This window comes from Aspergillus multicolor, assembly GCF_047715735.1.
Source record: "Aspergillus multicolor strain CBS 133.54 unplaced genomic scaffold BDW74scaffold_30, whole genome shotgun sequence".
Lineage (NCBI taxonomy): Eukaryota > Fungi > Ascomycota > Eurotiomycetes > Eurotiales > Aspergillaceae > Aspergillus > Aspergillus multicolor.
The window spans coordinates 71,154-90,161 of NW_027395981.1; the positions used below are offsets into that span (position 1 = coordinate 71,154).

Here is a 19,008-nt window from a genome sequence, read left to right on the forward strand (position 1 = left end):
TACTAAAGAGACGGGTCCTGGACAGCATCGCCCGGGCTCGTTACTGGTTAATGTCAATAGCCCGCTCTCGACAGATCCCACCGAGCAAGACTGTATCGGTGGCTTTGCATATTGCATTGAAGCAACCGAGTCGCTGGCCCTCGTGTCGAACTTTTTTGTGCACCAGCCTCTGAACGTGAAGAACGCAGACGAGGCACAACACTGGTTAATGCGGTTCAAGGAATTAGACCTGCGTCTTGTGCAGTGCGTCTAGCCATCGTTTGTTTTTTAGAATTTAACTACAGCCAGTGTCGCTAACAAGAAACAACCTAGATGGAAGCTCTTCCTACCACCGAAATGGCGCGAGGCCTCAACTCTCAACGCCGACGGCATCATGGACTCAAACCTAACCCTCGCCCACATCACCCACAACACTGCCGTCATCCTTCTTCATCAGGCGATCGCATACCCACCACACCATTGGAAATCGTCACCCGTAAAACTCCCTTCTTCCTCTTCTGCCGAAACATGTGTCGAAGCGGCGACGGAGATTGCGACTCTCGGCCACCAGTTCCTGCTTTACTCGCGCATGCTCACAAACCCGCAATTCTCATTCTGTTTGTTTATTGCAGGACGCATGCTCCTCACACACTCAAAGTATAATTACAATGCGAAGCATGCTGCAGAAACCTTGGACGCGTTAATCACCAGTCTATTTGAGATATCGGCGCGCTGGTTAGGACCGCGTCAACCCAACGGGCCCGAGAAAGAGAACCTGGCGTCTGTCTTTGCAAAACGGCTCGTCCAGGCACGTGGGCTTGATAAAAACGCTAACGGCCGGCCGCCCTCAAGATCTCTAAGTCTTGATATCCGGGAGACTGTATATTGCGATACTGAAGATATCGCCGCCTCTTCCAACCACAACGTACCTGCGCATAGCAAAGGGCAGGACTTGGATCATCAACGAATGCAACCCCAGGGATTATCTGGATCCGGGACAGTAGAGTCGCCCACCACAGCAAACTCCAAACCCCAGATCGACCTAGCAAACTTTGACCCGGCTTTGACATTAGCGTTTCCACCCCTCCCACTCTCGTTTCAGCAGGGCTCCGCTGCGTTTTCCGATATCAATGCGGGGGCGGGCCCGTTCGATCTAGGCTATGAAGCGAGCGTCCAAAATCAGGGTGGCTTTGAGTGGGGCAGGATGGCCGACGCGTCGTTCTATAACGGTGTCAGTGGCTAGGTGCGATAATTGCAACCAATGGATGCAACCCGGGCCCAGCGGGCTACCATGTGTTGACAATTCTTACTGGTATATGATGCAAGTAGGAGAACACTAGACTGCATTACTATCCGCTCCGGCTAGCCACCATTCGGTGCTACCTAACTGTGCACGCCACATACAACCGTTTTCTGGAGCAGTCTCATACACGTTTCACAGTTCCCATCCTACACTCGTCGGCATTACTCAGTCTCCCAAATCCATACCAGGCACCGTATCATGGCATCACTATTGGTGGAAGATATAGGTCGCCCACTAGTACACATACTGTGGCCAAAACGACCCAGTCAGCATACGAGTCGTTCCCGTTCTACTTTCATCCCAGAAAGTGGGGTAAGGAGAGATCGCAATGAGCTGAGTGAAAACAAATAAAACATACCTTGAACTCCTCGTTCTCACGGTCGGTCAGATCCAGGAACGCATTGGCGTGGACTTGAGTATGGTCCATCTGACTTTCAACACCGGAGGCAATTTCAGAGGCAGAGGCGCCAGCCCTCTGTCGGTTTCGCCAGACATACATCATTCTTAGTGCAAAAAGGAGAGCATTGAAAAGTCCGTATAGACAGAAATGTGCCGTGAACCCCTTCGGATATCGGGGGGCATCAGTTGACTGAAAGATCTATTCAATTCCACCAGCTCACGGTTAGTGGACTGCGTGCTAAAACTCCGGAAACAGGAAGGGTGTGCACACCTGGGGAGCGGTAGCGTTACCCACTGCCCATGCGATAAAGGTTATGGCGAGCACAGTCGACTTCTTGGTCTGGCCGGCAACGTTACGCGAGATGAGAGAGAAGAGGAGGTTGCCTTCGGCTAGAACAAATTGGGTGCAGTAGAACGCAATCAAGAGGCCAATGCGCGTTGCTGGGGTAGGTGAGATGGAGTAGATTACCGCTGTGCCGGCGATGGCAGGGCTATCACAAGTTAGAAAGCGGCTTCAAGTGAAGTGCAAGAGAAGAAACGGGGTTGAAACTAACAAAGTCCACAAATGCATTACCACGACGGTTCGCCGACTCCATGTTGCTAATGCCGCACTCCCAACCATGACCGCAATGGTCACCCCTCCCTGCGCGATATTCAACAGCTGCGTCTGCAGAGTCGTGAATCCAAAGCTCTTGATGATGATATTCGAAAACACGCCCAACCCGCCGATAATCAGCGTGCTACTCAGCTGAAGAAGCACGTACAACCAAACAATCGGATCCTTGAGCGCCTCGAGCAGTTGGTACTTCTTGAAGGTCTTGTTCTGGATTCCCGTGTCGTTGGCGCGCACGCGCTCGACCATCAGCCGCTTGTCCTCTTCGCTGAAGCATTTCGCTTTCATCGGGCTATCGGGAATGTACCAGCCGAGGAAGAGACCCCAGGCGCAGGTTGCCGCACCGAGAGCAAGAAAGAGGAGCTGCCAGGAACGGATCGCGTGGCCGACGTAGTGGCTTGTTCCCCAGGCTAGGATGCCGCCGATCTGTGGGATGGCATTTTAGCGGGCTAAACTGGTAGGAAGGGGAGGAGGGTACCATTAGCTGGACTCCGGTCACTGTTGTCGTTAGTGCATGCTTTTGTTGATTTGGCTAAGAAGGGCATACTGGAGTACCATAGACTCGTTAGGACGGTCTGCTCCTCGCGCGTGAACCACATGGATGTCATGATGATGAAGGCTGGCTGGACACAGGATTCAAAGACACTGGCTCCTGGTCAGTAAAAAGAATTCGACGGAGGCATTGTGATATCGCTTACCCCAGAAGAAATCGAACGACCATGAGACCTGGGAAGTTGGTAGCGGCTGCGCTGCACTGAGCAGAGTTAGAACGATGCCTGGAACCGAGGACGGACGCTTACCATGATCACTACACCCCAGAGGAACACGCTTTGTAAAAGATCAGTTTGGTTCACCCGGCTGAGCAGGACACGCACTTTCCAGCAAGATATTTTGCAACGGGGAGCTTCTGCAGCAGGAAGTTGGTCGGATACTCTCCCACCAAGACACCAAGATACAGGATTGTTCCTGTGGGGTCAGCGACGCCCTCATCTCACCCTTGACAAGCAACCTACCCAGCCAATTGTATTTATTACCGTCAAGTCCGGCATCCTCTTGGATTCCCATGATTGAACTGAATCCAAGGGTGCCTTTGTCCAGCGATTGGCAGAAGTACGTCTGAGAGCATTAGGAACATCCAATGCAGGATTCCGAATGTGAGACTTACGCCTAGCATACCGACCAGAATGCGCCGGTTGATCTGCCAGAAGAGACGCCGGTTCGTCGCCTTGTCAATGTTGATAGGGGCGCCGGTAGTGTACGCCGCAGTCTCGTTATCAGCAGCATGATGCCCGAGGCCTTTTTCAGGGACGGTGTCAGCGTGCTCGTCGTGGGTGGAACCGGCGGCCTTGTGGGTGTCAACAGTATCAGCCATGTTGTTGTCTGTCAGAACAGATTGATGGGTTCTGGGGTGGAATCTGGGGGCCAAGCCAACGATTTTATGACGATCGCATCTAGCACTACACGTCGGAGGCTCTCCGGGACACGTCCGGTCGCCGGCCCCAGCTCCGGCGATTGTCCCGGCGGTGCTATAACAAGGCTGTATGCCAGGCATGTCACAATCCCCGGTCCGCCAGCTTGATGTTACCTTTACTTTCTTTACAGCCTTTACCGTCCTCACCATGCCTCCAGCCGCACTGTCGCCCAAGCGGTCGCTCGAAGAGCTTGAAACGACGAGCACGCACACCGCATCAAAGTCAGCCAAAACTTCTAGCCGGCCTCAAGAGAAGTCCATCGCTGAGCCCCTAGTTGATGCTCTCTACTCCGAGTCCGCAATCCTCAAACTCTGGCTCGTTGCCCAAAAAGCCCTGAACGCCGTTTCACCGCCCATTTTATACCCCGAATACACCGACCGCAACAAAGCATACGTCTACCGCTCCCTCGACTTCTGGACATCCGGCTTCTTCCCGGGCTCACTATATCTGCTTCACGAACGACAGATCAAGTACCCAGAGTTTTACGACTACAGCCAGGGAAGGCCTCTCCCGCACCGTCTTTCTTTCCAACACCTATGCCAATGGTGGACTGCAAGCCTGCATCAGAATGCTGCGAAGCGCGACACTCATGATTTGGGCTTCATGATCGCGCCTTGGGCCATCAAAGCGTGGGAGTTACATCGTGATCACCAAGCATACTCCAGTCTCATCCTCGCGGCCCACTCCCTCGCCAGTCGATTCGATCGGCAGGTGCAGTCGCTTCGGTCTTGGGATGTATGCCACACGATGAAGTATTCCTTTACAGATCCAGCCCAAGGCTTCCTTGTTATTATCGACAACATGCTAAACCTGGATCTACTTTTCTGGGCTGCGCGAGAGACGGGCGATACGAGCTTGTATGACATCGCCGTTGCGCATGCGCGGAAGACTCAAGAACATCATATCCGGCCAGACAAGGGCACCGTACACGTTGTGAACTACGACGCCGACGGGAATCCCAAAGCAAAGTTCACTCATCAAGGATACAGCAACGAGAGCTGCTGGAGCCGCGGGCAGAGCTGGGGCATTCTGGGCTTCATGCAGACGTACGAGTGGACAAAAGATACGTCATTCTTGCAGACAGCACGGGAACTGGCCGATTATTTCATTGAACGTCTACCGGAAGACTCAGTTCCCTACTGGGATTTTGATGCACCCGTCGATGCGTCTTGCCCAAGAGATACCTCTGCCGGGATGGTAGCGTGCTGCGGGTTAGTCCTGCTGTACAAGGCCCTCAAAGATAGTGATCCAACTGCCGCTCAACACTATCTTAGCTCCGCGTTGCGCATCCTCAAAGGCACAGTAATCAAGTTCATGACCCCGACACCGCTAAAGTTCGACGTCGATTCATCAACCGCGGATCTCACCGTCGTCACTGGTAATGGGCATGTCAAACAACCCGGCACTTTAACTGTCTCGCCAGCTGGAGCTTCCATCGGAGCAAATGGGAATGGGTCTACGGTGCAATGTCCGGAGACCATCCTTGATGCGGCGACAGTATGCAACTATGAGTTTGCCTCGCGCCGTTGGGCGGACCATGGCCTTGTATATGCGGATTATTACTTCTTGCTACTGGGGAATATGTTGTTGGAGCAGGGACTTGTTTCCAAAGTCTGAAAGGCTGAGGTATGGTGCTGATTTGGGCTAGAATAGACAATTAAGAGCTTATCTCAAGTCCTGCCTCGGTGGGCATTAATCCATATTTTGACACTGAACCATTTGGGGAATTGATTTCGTGCTCATCATATTTCTTCTTGATCTCCGCTTTTTGGCCGATGCTTCCTCTTCGTTGGCTACAACTATAGTAGTGCTGTTCTTCCCAGTTTCACACCAAACATATCTACGCCAGATTCTTATGGGTATGCCTGCCTAGTGTCGACTCGCCGAGGGACTTGAGTTAGGGTTGACAGGGGCAGCTAGACACGTGATGACACCGGAATGGAGTGTATTGAAACAAAGTAAGGCCCGCTGGACTAATGCTGTGACGCCTGTGATCAGCATGGTACATGCCCCCAGCAAGAAGATTACGGCGTCTGCCTTTGGTGCTCGCTGGAAAAGAACTCCGATCGCAGGGGCACTGACCGGGCTGGTTAAACAAAGCTGGGGGATTGTGTAGTCGTTGATCCTACTTCAGGTCCCATACAGTGGACGTGTATGTTTTTTCTAATGAGCAAAGAAGACCCAAAGCTAGAAGGTCGGCTTTACTAAGCATACATTGAGCAATGAGTAAATTGCCTTCCAAGCGGGTGAGCATTATATACAGATACAGGTATGGAATCAGAGTGCCCTCTGGCTACGCAGTAGGCAACTCCATTACCTAGAAAATTCCTGTTGCAGTATACGGTAGCTTCAAGCCAAGGTATGTTATTACTCAACCTCCCTCTCCCTTATCTGCTCCCGAAAATTATCAATCATCCGCCGATTCCAGTTCGGATCTGCGCGGATCTCCTCGTAGCATTCCTGTGCTGTCTTGCCTTCATTATCCCGGATCCTCGGATCTGCCCCAGACTGTAGAAGGAGTTTCACCAGGTCTTTATTCTCCGCAGAGAACGGGTCAATGCTGTAAAGCTTATGCAGCAGCGTCCGTCCCTGATTATCTTGTGCATTGACATCAGCGCCGTACTTCAGGAGCGTTTTTGTTCCTTGGAATGTTTCATCATCACAGTCCATGAAATGAAGAGCTGTTGCGCCGGTGGTCGCTGACTTTATTATCGGTGCGCCTTTCTCAAGAAGGTATTCCAGTAGATTCCAAAGTCCCCCTTTGGCGGCTATGTGGATGAGTGTGTATTTTGATGGTGTGGGCGTCGTGACGTGCATATCAGCGCCTTGCTCAATTACATACTGGACGGCTTCTTCGTAGTAGTCGTAGGGTGCTTCGCTCTTATACCCGATTGTAAGCGGCGTCCAGCCGTCTGGTGTAGGCTGATTCACAACCGCGGGGTCAAATTCAAGTAGGTACTTCAGCGTCTCAACACGACACCCCTTGCACGCATAGTGGAAAACACTCCAGTCATTGGTATCTTTAGCTGCTGGGTCAAATCCAGCAGAGACAAGGAGCCTTACGGCCTCAACGGGCGCTTCAGCTGCTGCGATGTGTAGCGCCGTGCGGGTTCCAGTAGCTGTGACTTCTTCAGGGGGTATCCAGCCGCGCTCTAGGAAAATGCGGGCTAGTTCTGGAATTCCACTGCGGATTGCTAGGAGGCCGAGCTCGGTGGAGTCGGGATCGGAGTGCACAGTTGCGCCGTGGTCTAGCAGGAGCTCAACTATGGTTCCATCCTTGTCCGCATCTTTTGTTGTGAGTATTGCCTGACGGAGGAGGCTATTCCCTGATTTGTCGATGTGGTTTGAGTTTGCTCCTGCCTCTAATAGAACTCGGACTGTCTTGATTTGCGCTGACCATAGATCGGTTTCGTCGCAATGGACAGGCGGATACGGAGGCCCAAATTCATAGAGGCGATCATATGGATTATACCCCTCGACTCTGTATTGAACAGCAATCTCCAAGGTTTTATTTAGCACTTCTTTTGAAAACGAGAACGATGATAGAAGAATCTCTAAGACGGTGGGGAACTGATACTCCGCAGCTGACTCCAAAGCAATCTGTTTATCTTCCTCGCTGATAGGAAAGGTATCAGGGTGCTGCGCTGACCATTTGGTCAGACACTGCAGTGTATCACAGCTTCCACTGCGCGCGGCGAGATGGAAGGGCGGGTGCGTGGAGTCGAAAGCCGTCTGGTACTCGCAAGACTCTTCATCGTCATTGTAGTGCGCCGTTGGATCGGCTCCTGCCTCTAGAAGCAGTTGCAGGACCTTGTGGTCATTGGTCTGTGCGGAGAGTTGCACGGGGCTTATGGATATGCCATTCTCCTCGTCTGGTCCAGTGTCTGCAGGGTTGAAGCCATGGTCTAGCAGGATTTTCAGAGATTCGAGGAGTTGGCTGTATCGGGTGGAATGAGAGCTAGCTGGAGTTTTGACGGTCCCATCCCAAGTAGTTTGGCCATGGAGTTGGTAGTATCGTTGCACTATTATTGTGTTGATAATTGCTGTCGGAGGGCCATTATTCGGTGTGTACTCGAGCTGGGTAATGACGTCCTTTGGTATTTTTACTAGGGTTAACTTGAGATCATTCAGAGACCTGTGGCAGACAGTTTCATAAAGGACTGTGTAAAGTTGCGCAAGGTCGGTTGCTTCCATATCAACAGCTGAGCCCGAAATATGTGGTTGCGTAGAGAAAATAGGCCATGCGCCTTAAATGGTGTGTTTATTTGGTTGATAAGGTAGATGACAGGAACGCAAACCCTTCAAGGGACTTTGGGCTGGAATGAAGTGGATCTGATCTAGCCTTACTGTGGAGTCAATCGGGGTCCAGTTCCAGTGATCGGTGTGGTTGAGACGCCATTATTCATGACTCAGGTCTTTCGACGTTGAGCTCTAAGTCTTAAGAGAGTTCCTCCAGAATCTGGTAAAGCTGAATGAATACGCTGAGTCAAGTCTATTCGGATGGGCTCTTATATCACGTTGTTTCTTACACCTTATATCGGAGATTGACAGATCTAGGGGGTGGCAGACCCTTGAATTAGGGCTAACATATCCCGACTAGAACATGGAGGTCTGCATTGATTGGTAGAACAAGCAATAAAATACAGTCATTCGAGGCACCTAAACCCCCAGAAACACACTCATAAACATCCCTACTCTACCCAGCTGCCCCAGCCGGCATCCACTGCACCCTAATCGGCTCATGCCCCCCCTGAACCCTAATCCTCCTCTCCTTGGACCAAAGCTGAAACGACAAGTCCGCCGCGCCCACAACAACCCTCACCTCAAACGTCGCCCTGCAATACCGCGGTCTCACACTGTACCACTTCCCATTCTTCACCTTCCTCTCCACATCCTCCGTACTGATATCCAGACTACATACCCTCTCCACCCCATTCCCAGACACACACTTTGCCAACTTCCCAGCGGGAACATCCGAGCTCACAATATGCGCCTTCCACGGCACTCCCTCATCACCAGGCGGGATCTTTAGCTGAAAGCTCTTGCTTATTCCGCTCGGCGGAACAGCCTGCCCCGACACAACAAGCCACTCGATCTGGTCGACCGCGTAGAGGTTATTGTCACGTGGATCCCGACGAACACGCTGTCCGAGGTGAATATTGGCGTCGTATAGCTGGTCGCAGATTATCCCGTAGCTTACGGGGGAACACCGCGCGCCCAGACTTGTCAGGCCGTGTTTTAGTTGTTGCGTGCGTTCGTGGACGAGGCCGTGGACTACTGCTAGTTGGCTATCATACCGCATCAGTGGGCGTTAAAAAGTATATTGGGGGAGAAGGGAGAGGAGAGGGGATGTAGTACGGTTCCTCGGCCATCAGCAGCTGCACGCCTAGGATGTTGGGCCACTTGGCGATTCCTGGGACGGCGTAGCGGTTGTGCAGGCGGTCGCGGACGTACGGGGAGCTGCCGAAGCCGCCGGAGAGGACGATGTAGGACTGCATTGAGTTAGCAAGACTGGGTTGTGTGAGTTCAAGTAGATGGTGGCTGACTATTTGACTCATTGGGTATTTCGTCTGCATTTGTTGGATCTGTCCGTCGAGGAGGTCGCACATCTCGTCGATTTTGGTGTCGAATGCTGCTTTGATGTGTTCCCTGCAAAGCCATCAAACTTGGTATCCATTTGGTGAATTCTTGGGAGGTAATTACCATTCGATCCGCATGCTCCCCTTCGAGATCCCAACCTTGGGTAAATCTGCTGTCGTATCCTTCAAAAACGGCACTTCAAGGCTGAGAAAGGTTGTTTTGGCGGCATCAGTCCCAAATGCGCACTTTAGTCTTTGGAAGCGAGCCGAGAGCATTTTCCATGCTGTGTACTGAGGGGCTTGGGTGAGGTGGTCGGCCACTTGGGTTAGTCTTTCCGCGATGAGCTTGTGGATTGCGCGGTCGATGAAGACGGATCCGATGGGGCGGCCTGGGCTGTTAGTATAGGTAGGGTTGGGGTTTGGTGGCGACAGTTCATTCACCTTCGACGCTGCCCAGTTGCTCCAGCTGTACTGGCTCGCCTCGAGCTGAGAGGAGTCTGAGGACATTTACATCCTGTCAATAGAAGTTAGACTAACCCTGGTTAAGAAGGGTAAGTACCCGACCGTAGTTCCACCACCGGCGTCGCAAACCAGCACGATGTTTCCTGGCTGGGTCCATTAGTTACGAGTCGTAATTAAGTTGGGACAAGAGAGCAGACCTGATAGTACCCCCGACAAGCATAAACCGCCGCAGCTTCTGCCTCTGTCAGCGCGATACAAGCCCAGTGGTTTGGTCTAGAGGCCACAGCCTTATTGATCAGGGCCCGAATCTCCTCAATAACACGGACATCCTTCCACGTCGTCGGCACACTAAACATGAACTCAACGCGCATAGTCTTGAAGCCGGGAATGCTACCCCGGAGGTGGTCAACAACATGCCTATAAATGCAGGAAATGTAATCCTGGAACCAGCGCCGCGCGTCAGCCTGCGTTATCTGCAGCCCTAGATTTGCGAACTCGCTCTGTGAGGTCAGATGCAGCTTGAAGAACTCTTTTATATCGGCAGTTTTGTCTTCGGTGTCGCAGCCGAATCCCCATTCTTTTACGGTTGCGTTGTCTGAGTAAATCAGGCTGGTTGGAACTTTGTTGGCGAGTTCGCTTAAAAGCTTTCCTGGCCAGCGCTGGATTGTCTTTGGGGGACCCCAGTCTGGGCCGATTGAGTAGGCCACGCCTGTAAAACCAACTAAGTATGAGATCCAAAATATCTAGGTTGATGAGCGGCTTACCAGTGCATGTCATCCCAAAGTCAATCCCAACCACAATGTCCGGAAAGCGCTCCTCGACCCAGGTCCCCAGGGACCCGCGAAGCTTAACGGGCGGGCCGACAGCCTCCTTTTCGTCCATTCTCAACCGAACTGATAGTACGGAGGGCCACGGCGCCTTAACGTGTTCGATCGAAGAGGCAGGAAGAAAAGGAGGTGGGCTGTTGCACGTGGCTTAAGACGTTATCGCACGATCCTGCGCAAGTGACACAAGCTAACTGAGGCTAGGGCTAGACATGTCTCTCTCCCAGGGTGGGTCGGGCACCGAAGCTGGAGCTCGTATCTGCCGTGCTCCCGGCCCCTAGCCCTAATACCAATCTGGTGTCACAGTGTGTATTTTTCAAACTATCCTTCTTTGTTCGTGCTTAAAGCGCCCTCCGCCCCTGAATGCGTTCCCCAACTTCGCATTCCTAGCCTTGTGGCCACCTTTATCTAACTCTAGGCATGGCTTCAGACTGGGCCACCATAACCACCACCTCTCCGGGTGTCCCAACAGAGACCACGGTCGTGGATCTTATTCCACCGAATACCTCCACTGCCTCGTCGACCTGGTTTATTCACAGCGGGACAACAACCCAGGTGTATACGACATGGACACCTGGCGCAACCACTGGAACGCCAGTGACGCAAGAGCTTCCTGTCAAGGGCGCGGCCGAGGGGGATAGCACCACCAGTACCAGTACCAGCGGAACTTCCGGCTTGACCTCTTCAGCGACTTCTACCAGCAACCAGAACGAGCCGGTCGGATCATCTAGTGCTACTTCCCCATCATCGTCGCCCACCCCTTCCTCGAATAATTCGAGCAGCACACAGACGCCCAAGGTCGAATCATCGCGTTCTAGCGGTGGTTTCAGCTCGGGGACTCTGGCGGGCGCGATTGTGGGCAGTATCATTGGTACTGCGCTTTTGACGCTGCTTCTTGCATTTCTTTTCTGTCGGCGTCGTCGTCCCCAGGCATCTTCGCCTACCAAAACCGCTTTCGCTTCTGGTATCCAATACGATAAAGCCGGCATCGCAGTCTCAGAATCCGGTACTGGAGTAGGAGCTGCAACTGGAGCAGCCTTGTCTCTTGCGTCTATCACCCCACAACCGGCCGACGACGAGACCGTACGTCGAAGGATCCTTACGCTCATCGACCAGGCCAATTTGCACATCGACAATTACTATGTCCTGTCCTCTTCTTCAAGCCCGCCGTATCTCGCCCAGGACGATGCCGTGAAGCTGGCAAAGTATGACTCGGATGTCCTTCCCGACTCGATCGTGAATCTGCTTCGGGAAAGGGCAATGCAGAAGCAGGTCGTTACACATGTTTTGGTTTACACTTTGTTGAAGGGGATCAGTCCTGGCGGCGCGCTTCTCCCACCGGTGTTCTCAGCGCAGCCGCAGGTTGAGACGAGGAGTTCTTGTATGTTCCTCATTTTCTGTGGTCTACTGACCCGACAACGCGATGCTAACCTGTATTCGTCGCAGCAACTAATACCCCGTCCTACCTCTTCGCGTGGCGCATGCTAACCGCACACCTCTACACCAAATCCAACACCCGCTCCAATCTTTCAGATACCACCCAAGCAACACAAAACCTAGCAACCGAATTCACATCCGCCTTCGCCCCCTACGCATCAGATTTCTCCGAATCCGACCGTCTATCGCATCTGCAGAATCTAGCCAAGGCCACCGCCGAGTTAGGCAGCTGGCTTTTCGCGCAGCCGTGCACATTCAAATTCGTCTGGAGTAAGAGTTCGCACGGGTTTGCGGTTACGCCGGGTGTGCTGAAGATTTTTGATGAGAGGGGACGGACCCTGGTGAGCCCGCAGGTTCTTGTTGAAGAGGAAGCGGCGGGCTTTTAGGATATTTTATGATGTGGTGGCTTACGGCTGGAGTTATGACTGCATCGGAGAGTAATATGTTAATAAATGTCATTATTGCTGTGTCCTGACTTGTGCCCAGTGCCAGGATAGCATGTCCAGTAACTCGGTGTCTAGCTTCGCCTCCGTAGATGGTGATATCTCCTTGTCCTCTTCTTTGAACTCAACCGCTAGGTTGCCTGAAGCTGGACACGACGGTTTCGGTTCCTCTGAAGGTTCAACCTGAAATATGAATGGCGCCTTGACCTCCGCCCGCGGCTCTTGCTGCTTAAGACCATGTTCCCGGGGATCGGAAGCAACCTCCATCCCCGCATCCTGCAACTGAACTCTCAAATCCCACTTCGAACTCGGCGCTCGCTCTCCAGCTATCCCCGTACCCAAGCCCACTCTAAAAGCCGACGCACCGTCCATCTCCACCGGCTCCATCCCCTGTCCCAGCCCTTGTACCTGTACCTGTACCTGTACCTGCCCATACAATCCCTGCAACCTCCCCAAAACCCCCATCAAACTCCCATGACACATTACCAGTCTGGTCCTCATCTCCTTCGCGCGCTTCGAATCCTTCACCATCCACCGGAGGTGCGTCCGTACGCCCAACTTCCCGTTATTCGTTTCCGCTTCGACCCGTGATTTCTCGAGGAGGATCGCGACGGAGTGGATTGCATTCTCTGTGTCGGTTATTGTGGACTCTATCCAGTTCATTTCGGTCGGAGAAATTGAGGTAGGCGGGATTTGGGAGAGGAGATGGCGCGCTTGGGTTGATTGTGTTGAGATGTGTGTTGCGAGGGAGTGGAGGTCGGTTCGTGGATTTGAATTTGAGGTTGAATTCAAAGCTGTGTTTTGCGTAGTTGTTGGTCGCGGCGGGGACTTGGGTACTGTTGTTGGCGTTGGCGTTGTTGTGGATGTGGACGAGGCTGATATGGAGATTGAAGTGTTGGACATTGAATCTGTTGGAATCGGGGTGATGAACGTTTCGCTTGCGTTGAGGGTGTAAGTGCTTTGATTAGAGAAAACAGAGGCAGAGTCAGTGCCTGAGATGCGCACGTCGGGCTGCTTGGATTTTCGTGTGTAGACGCGGTCCATTGCTTTGTTTCTGTTTGTCGGCAAACTTAGGTATGGTTAGTGGGCAATTCAGTGAGTGAGTGAGTCAAGAACAACAAAGGCACAATAATGAAGGGAAATGCAAGCACAAATACCTACCAACAATGAACCTTCTACAAAACCGCCAACTAGGCTTGTTACGCAAATTACATATTCGCCCGTACCAACAAGGCTCGCATGTAACACTGGCTTGCACTTGCACTGAGGGGGGCTGCCAGCTGACGCTCGCTGGAAAGTTGCCCAGATTGCAGAAAGTCCAGAGACACAGCCAGCCGCCAGCGAGGCTACGAGCCGTCTGGAATGCAGGGTTCAAAACAACAATCCTTGTCCGTCAGAGACGCAGCCAGCCGCCAGCGAGGCTATGAGCCGTCCTCGTGAGCTGGAATGCAGGGTTTAGCACAACAATCCTTGTCTGCTGCGCACCTATAACACGCGGTCCCATCTTAGCAGCTCGTCCGTCTCGGTTAGCGCACTCTTAGGGCCCGTGGTTCCTGGCAGTGGGGCCCGGAGCCACGGAAGCAGGCCGGCGCCCACTGACTGACTCCTGGGGCCTGGGCCGCCTGGCAGTGTCATGCGGCTGCGGCGGTATTTTCCTGGTTATGCATTGCGATTGCGGGTCTTTTTACCAACATTGGTGGGGTCTTGAAGATACTTAGGATATCGGGGTCTTGCATTCTTGATATATTATCCGGGGTTAGGATTAACGCTCCGCATCCAGTCAGACTTTGTGCGACGGTGAGCCGGAGATTTAAGATCCCCATTGCTAATCACTGCCCAGCCCGCTGCTGACCGCGCTACTGGAGTCTGACCCTGGTCTTTTTGAGATGAACAGCTCAACACTGGCCAATGGGAGGCTTGTAGATAGATTACCAGATGCATTGCGACTGCGCCGCAACTTATTCTCAGCGCTACCTAGGAAACTATGTCCGCCGTCTCAGTTGTTGTTTTCGCAATTTTGGATTTTGCAAATTGGCCTGGCAAGCGCTTGTGCAATGCTTCTTCCGCCCCGTCGCTACCAGTCGAGCTTTTAGCGAGGGATCGTTCTCATCTATTCTGGTGCTTTGCGTGTTCAAGGCAAGTGCGATTGACGATGTAATGGATGGCCACCATCCACCTCGTTTTGCATACCCTCCACATTGATCTGCCAGTTCGAAATCAGCCTCGCCCGCGATCATTTCCTTGCTCACTTTGCAGGATCTCTATTCCCTGCAGTAGAACTTATCCAATTAGTTGAAATGATTTCAGTCGACTAGGGTATCAAAGCTCTGTAGAACCCTTATTATCATTAGGCTCACATTCAATTCGCTCTGTGGTGGTAACAACCTTGTTAAGGAGAATAATTGCTACTCGTCTGGTTCGCCTTTTTGCAAGGCTGATGCGCAAACAGTACCATGAAGAGACATATGGTATCCATCGCAAGCGGATGACCCAAGTCCCAGCCTCCAAGAAACACCTCCACTGCCAGCACACACCTTCTAAGCCTCCGCAGCAGCCGCCTTCACCAGAATATCCTTCCTCTCCATCACAACCTCAACATCCATCTCCGGACTGGGCACCCACTTACTCCCAGGAACAAGCAATGGCGAATTCGTAAAAAGATCATCCATGACCTCAAGACTGATCCCCTTGGTCTCCGGCAAAAACAGCCAAAAAAACAACGCATTGCCAAAATCACACACAATAAACAAGATATAGTACCGCCACCCGATATTCTCCAGCGCAACGGGCGTAACCTCCGCGATCATGGTATTGAATGCAAAACTCACCATCGTGGCAATGGATATCCCCTTTGCCCGAGTAGCTGTATTAAATACCTCAGCGGGGATAATCCAGCTCATTGTGCCCGATGCACAGAAACAGAAATTGAAGACCCATGTGCTGCACACGATGAACGCCCAGTGCGCGGAGGTATTTGTGGAACTTGGTGGGTACACGGCCATCAGGGAGGCGCCGATTGTAAAGGCCAGTCCGCACGCGATGTTCCCTCCTATTTGGAGGGGACGCCGGCCCACCCGGTCTATCAGGAAGAAGAAGATGAATTGTGCGACTTCGCCGATTATGCTGTTTATGCCTTGATACAATAAAGTTTGGGAGGTGGAAATTCCGATCTGCGCGAAGATCGCGGGGGAGAAGTATTGGATTGCCGAGACGCCGGTCCTGGCCATTTACATTAGTATGGACGGTTCTAGGTGTGATTTGTTGGGGGGAGGGGTACATCTGCGTTGAAGCCTGACAAGCACAGGCTAGAATGATCCGGCGGGTATTCGAGCGGTTGGAGAAGAGGTCTTTGTAGGATTTCGCGCCGTGCCGGTGCTCCTCTTCGACTTGCTGCTTGATGAGTTCGAACTCGGCGAGGACGTACGGGTCGTTCTCATTGCCGTTCGCATGTAAGGTTGCGAGATTCCGCAGGCCTTCTTCGTGCCGGTCATGATCTATCAACCAGCGCGGCGACTCGGGGAAGAAGAATATGCACGAGGCTAGTCCGATGGCTGGGACAAGTTGAAGCGCAAGCCTGTTGCTTATCAGACAACCTTCCCTCTAATAAAAGGCAGGGTAGAAAGGTAGATGTCGTACGGCAACCGCCACTGCACACTCTCCCCCGTCCCATTCCACCGATGCACACAGCCATACCCAATCCAGCTCGCCGCCAGACTCCCAATACCAAGCATGGTCTGCTGCAGGGAGCCCAAGACCCCCCGAATCCTCGCATGCGCAATCTCCGCCTGGAACATTGGGACCACTTCAACCAGTATGCCTATCCCGAAACCCGAGAATATGCGCGAGAAGTACAGCATGCCCAGATTCATCGCTGCCGTCTGGATTATCCCGCCGATAATGAAGAGTACCGATCCCAGAACGAGTGTCTTTCGCCGGCCTAGCGGGTCAGTGAAGCCCGCACCAAACGCCCCGAAAAAGGCACCCGCTGTGAAGAGAGCTACGACTGTGCCGGCGACGGTGCTGCGCCCGTTGATGAACTTGGCGATGAAGGAGTCGGAGGCTACGACGGAGGCGATTACGCCGAGGTCGTAGCCATACAGGAACGAGCCGAAGGAGGCGAAGAGGGCGACGAAGAATTGGTAGAGTTTAGGGTTCATTTTGGCTATGCTTATTCTTCTTCGTTGTATAGCAATTGTGAAACGGCTGCTCCGCAGTGGAGTCCAGTTATCAACATGAAAATGCGACCCTGTGCGGATTTCAGCAAAGGTATATGAGGACCGCATCATTATGTATAAATTCCTAAAGGAATGATTGGTGGAAGTGCTTAACGTATACAAGCAAGCAGCCAAGCTGGATTCGGCAAACTTCCGATGGGCGAGAGTTAGGGCTACCTGGAGGATTCAGTGGCTGCAGTATAGCTCGATTATGGGACATTCTCCGCAGCAGAAACGAGCACGGAAGATAAGTATCTGGGTTACTAAACTTGGATATATCTCAGGCCAGACGGCCAGACCAGATCCAAATGATCTCGTACTCGGAAGATGCGGAGTTAGGGCTGAGTGTCGGGACCGGCCAGGACTCTACAGGCGTATAAGGTGGTGACACAACCATAATCTATTTATCCGGACTGAGCTCCAATAAGGTGCTTTTAAATTCACGTAAGATAGATTAACACGGTCGGAATAATGCTCGAAATCTGGGCGCTTGAGAGTACTAAACATGTTATGCTTCGTTGAGGAACATGAAGCCTGATTCCTAAGGCTGCACGCGTCTTAAGGCCACAAGGCCCAGCACAAGATAAGAAAGCAGATAAGGACTGCAAACATGGCAAACATAACTTTTCTCCGTCGCTATCTCCACCGAAACTCAAGCTTCTTCGAGCTTCGACACTCGCTAGCCTACATCGCTTTGGCCCTCACATTAACTAAGATCCGGTTCCACTCGTCTCCAAGATGTCCTCTCGAGTTCAGGCGCAAAGACAGTCAACCGCTAAAACGCAAATGGCTGACCTCACCTTCGAACGCAAGAACCAGGACATGGTTAAACTGCCGAAATGTACGCCCACTCCTCTCTCCATTGGAGTCTCCTGCCTCACATGAACGCGATAGAGCGATAGATACTAAAAAACCTTCCTTTCAGACGCCCGCGTGACGAAACGCCCAATCCCCCACGCCCCAATCTCCTCCCCCTACGCGGGCCCCTCAATCCCAAAAACAATCTACATTTCATCAAGCACACCGTACATGAGCGCCGTAAAGCGCGTGCAAAAGCTCCTCCGGCACGCCGAGAAGCGCGCAACAGCATCCCTCGCCAACAAAACCAAGAAGAACAACAAGAACTGGCAGGCGAAGAAACTCGGCGCCGGCGAGCAGAACCAGCAGGAACGGCTCCTTGCCGCGCTGGCGAGGGGCGAAGAGCGCGAGCAGCTTTGTAAAGAAGAGGTATTTGTTAAGGCGACGGGGAAGGCGATGGGGGTCGCGGTAAAGGTTGGGAAGTGGTTTGAGAGGGGGGGGCGGGAGGCGGAGTTTAAGGTGCGCGTTACGACGGGGAGTGTGCTTGTTGTTGATGATGTTGAGGAGGATGAGGGGGTTAAGGAGGGGCTTTTAAGGGGAGTTGGGCAGGGTGCTAAGGAAAATAAGGCTGAGGCTGCGGGTGAGGGTGAGGGTGCGCAGGGGCAAGATGCTAACGCGGCCGTAAGTGAGAATAAGGGCGATGAGACAACGACTATGTTGGGCGATATCACGATCATGACTGAAACTGAAGTTACGAAGTCCTCGGATCCTACGGCTGCACCGGCGAAACCAAAAGCAGAGCCCAAACCTCTCTCAAAATCAGCATTGCGGAAACGGAAACGCGCCGCCACCACGGCCGCGTCACTTGCGGAGACGGAGTTGCCGGAGACAAGGACTCGCTGGGTCAACTCTGTTGAAGTGGCAATTTCTCTGAAGTGAGATACTTCATCATCGTATCGCTACTCATGCGGGGTGAAACTGGCAACACGCCGAGCCGATGGCATCTCAGTTCGACACTGAAGCGAACTGCAATCGTGGCTGCGCCTGGCACGCTGGGCGAAGAGAGCCTATTTCTACGCCACGGACCTCACCTCGCATGTCCGTTCCCATTACACTCACCATATAGCCATCACAGATATCCATAGCTGCATATTCGTCAGGGAACCATTCTGTCTTACGGAAGGGACATGGTCGTGACCTCAAGCCTAGCTACCCGGTTACCCGTGGGTACCGTACTGAATCTCTTCCATATCGGCAGGTTTACCCTTTTTCACGACTTTAAACTTTGCCGGCCAAGGCTGGCAGTCGGTCAGTCATGCAGAGGGGGGCGGAGCACTTAGCCATCTCGGCTCTCGCTGCACCCGAGTTATAGCGACGGCGAGAGAGCACCATGCATGCGAGATCACGATAGCGACGAAGTTCCCCTGGTGGAATTCTACAGCTGTCATTACCTTTGATGCCGTTCAGCTCTCCTGACACGGAGGC

At 52.7% G+C, this 19,008-nt stretch overlaps 8 protein-coding genes across 8 annotated transcripts; 3 read left to right on the top strand and 5 right to left on the bottom strand.

Annotated features, from left to right (window-relative positions):
• Positions 1-1,158: 1,158 nt before the first annotated feature.
• BDW74DRAFT_170155 (putative MFS transporter) lies at positions 1,159-3,666 on the bottom strand (the record flags this gene model as incomplete). The annotated part of the gene is made up of 11 exons (XM_073727115.1): positions 1,159-1,200; positions 1,641-1,880; positions 1,953-2,172; positions 2,236-2,720; positions 2,773-2,792; positions 2,842-2,939; positions 2,993-3,048; positions 3,095-3,122; positions 3,170-3,260; positions 3,308-3,410; positions 3,460-3,666. 11 exons carry the CDS (start codon positions 3,664-3,666, stop codon positions 1,159-1,161), a joined length of 1,590 nt encoding a protein of 529 aa, XP_073580166.1.
• A 247-nt stretch (positions 3,667-3,913) lies between these two features.
• BDW74DRAFT_187679 (glycoside hydrolase family 88 protein) lies at positions 3,914-5,410 on the top strand (the record flags this gene model as incomplete). Its single annotated transcript, XM_073731546.1, has 1 exon — positions 3,914-5,410. One exon carries the CDS (start codon positions 3,914-3,916, stop codon positions 5,381-5,383), a length of 1,470 nt encoding a protein of 489 aa, XP_073580167.1. The 3' UTR covers positions 5,384-5,410.
• A 723-nt stretch (positions 5,411-6,133) lies between these two features.
• BDW74DRAFT_181729 (ankyrin repeat-containing domain protein) lies at positions 6,134-7,960 on the bottom strand (the record flags this gene model as incomplete). The annotated part of the gene is made up of 1 exon (XM_073730083.1): positions 6,134-7,960. The coding sequence occupies one exon, from the start codon at positions 7,958-7,960 to the stop codon at positions 6,134-6,136; it is 1,827 nt and encodes a 608-aa protein (XP_073580168.1).
• A 397-nt stretch (positions 7,961-8,357) lies between these two features.
• On the bottom strand, positions 8,358-10,723 carry BDW74DRAFT_159965 (Hsp70 family protein). Its single transcript, XM_073725541.1, has 8 exons — positions 10,572-10,723; positions 10,005-10,516; positions 9,910-9,954; positions 9,787-9,859; positions 9,470-9,734; positions 9,313-9,415; positions 9,125-9,258; positions 8,358-9,054 (listed from the first exon to the last, which is right to left on the bottom strand). The coding sequence occupies exons 1-8, from the start codon at positions 10,687-10,689 to the stop codon at positions 8,463-8,465; spliced, it is 1,842 nt and encodes a 613-aa protein (XP_073580169.1). The 5' UTR covers positions 10,690-10,723; the 3' UTR covers positions 8,358-8,462.
• A 299-nt stretch (positions 10,724-11,022) lies between these two features.
• On the top strand, positions 11,023-12,577 carry BDW74DRAFT_159966 (uncharacterized protein). Its single transcript, XM_073725542.1, has 2 exons — positions 11,023-12,012; positions 12,078-12,577. Exons 1-2 carry the CDS (start codon positions 11,052-11,054, stop codon positions 12,452-12,454), a joined length of 1,338 nt encoding a protein of 445 aa, XP_073580170.1. The 5' UTR covers positions 11,023-11,051; the 3' UTR covers positions 12,455-12,577.
• BDW74DRAFT_159967 (uncharacterized protein) lies at positions 12,494-13,623 on the bottom strand. Its single transcript, XM_073725543.1, has one exon. The coding sequence runs from the start codon at positions 13,553-13,555 to the stop codon at positions 12,527-12,529; it is 1,029 nt and encodes a 342-aa protein (XP_073580171.1). The 5' UTR covers positions 13,556-13,623; the 3' UTR covers positions 12,494-12,526.
• A 1,425-nt stretch (positions 13,624-15,048) lies between these two features.
• BDW74DRAFT_187681 (sugar porter family MFS transporter) lies at positions 15,049-16,668 on the bottom strand (the record flags this gene model as incomplete). The annotated part of the gene is made up of 3 exons (XM_073731547.1): positions 15,049-15,730; positions 15,789-16,085; positions 16,148-16,668. The coding sequence occupies 3 exons, from the start codon at positions 16,666-16,668 to the stop codon at positions 15,049-15,051; spliced, it is 1,500 nt and encodes a 499-aa protein (XP_073580172.1).
• Positions 16,669-17,463: 795 nt separating this feature from the next.
• On the top strand, positions 17,464-18,852 carry BDW74DRAFT_187682 (ribonuclease P subunit p20 family protein; the record flags this gene model as incomplete). The annotated part of the gene is made up of 2 exons (XM_073731548.1): positions 17,464-17,566; positions 17,651-18,852. 2 exons carry the CDS (start codon positions 17,464-17,466, stop codon positions 18,460-18,462), a joined length of 915 nt encoding a protein of 304 aa, XP_073580173.1. The 3' UTR covers positions 18,463-18,852.
• Between the last annotated feature and the right edge of the window lie 156 nt (positions 18,853-19,008).

Bases quoted from the DNA above. Each gene is read 5' to 3' on its own strand.
- BDW74DRAFT_159965 (XM_073725541.1), bottom strand. From the start codon at position 10,689: ATGGACGAAAAGGAGGCTGTCGGCCCGCCCGTTAAGCTTCGCGGGTCC. The intron at 9,955-10,004 runs GTCTGCTCTCTT...TAATGGACCCAG, and splicing joins CTTGTCGGGGGTACTATCAG to CCAGGAAACATCGTGCTGGT. The intron at 9,055-9,124 runs GTACTACATCCC...GCGGTATGATAG, and splicing joins CTGCTGATGGCCGAGGAACC to CCAACTAGCAGTAGTCCACG.
- BDW74DRAFT_159966 (XM_073725542.1), top strand. From the start codon at position 11,052: ATGGCTTCAGACTGGGCCACCATAACCACCACCTCTCCGGGTGTCCCA. The intron at 12,013-12,077 runs GTATGTTCCTCA...TATTCGTCGCAG, and splicing joins GGTTGAGACGAGGAGTTCTT to CAACTAATACCCCGTCCTAC.
- BDW74DRAFT_159967 (XM_073725543.1), bottom strand. From the start codon at position 13,555: ATGGACCGCGTCTACACACGAAAATCCAAGCAGCCCGACGTGCGCATC.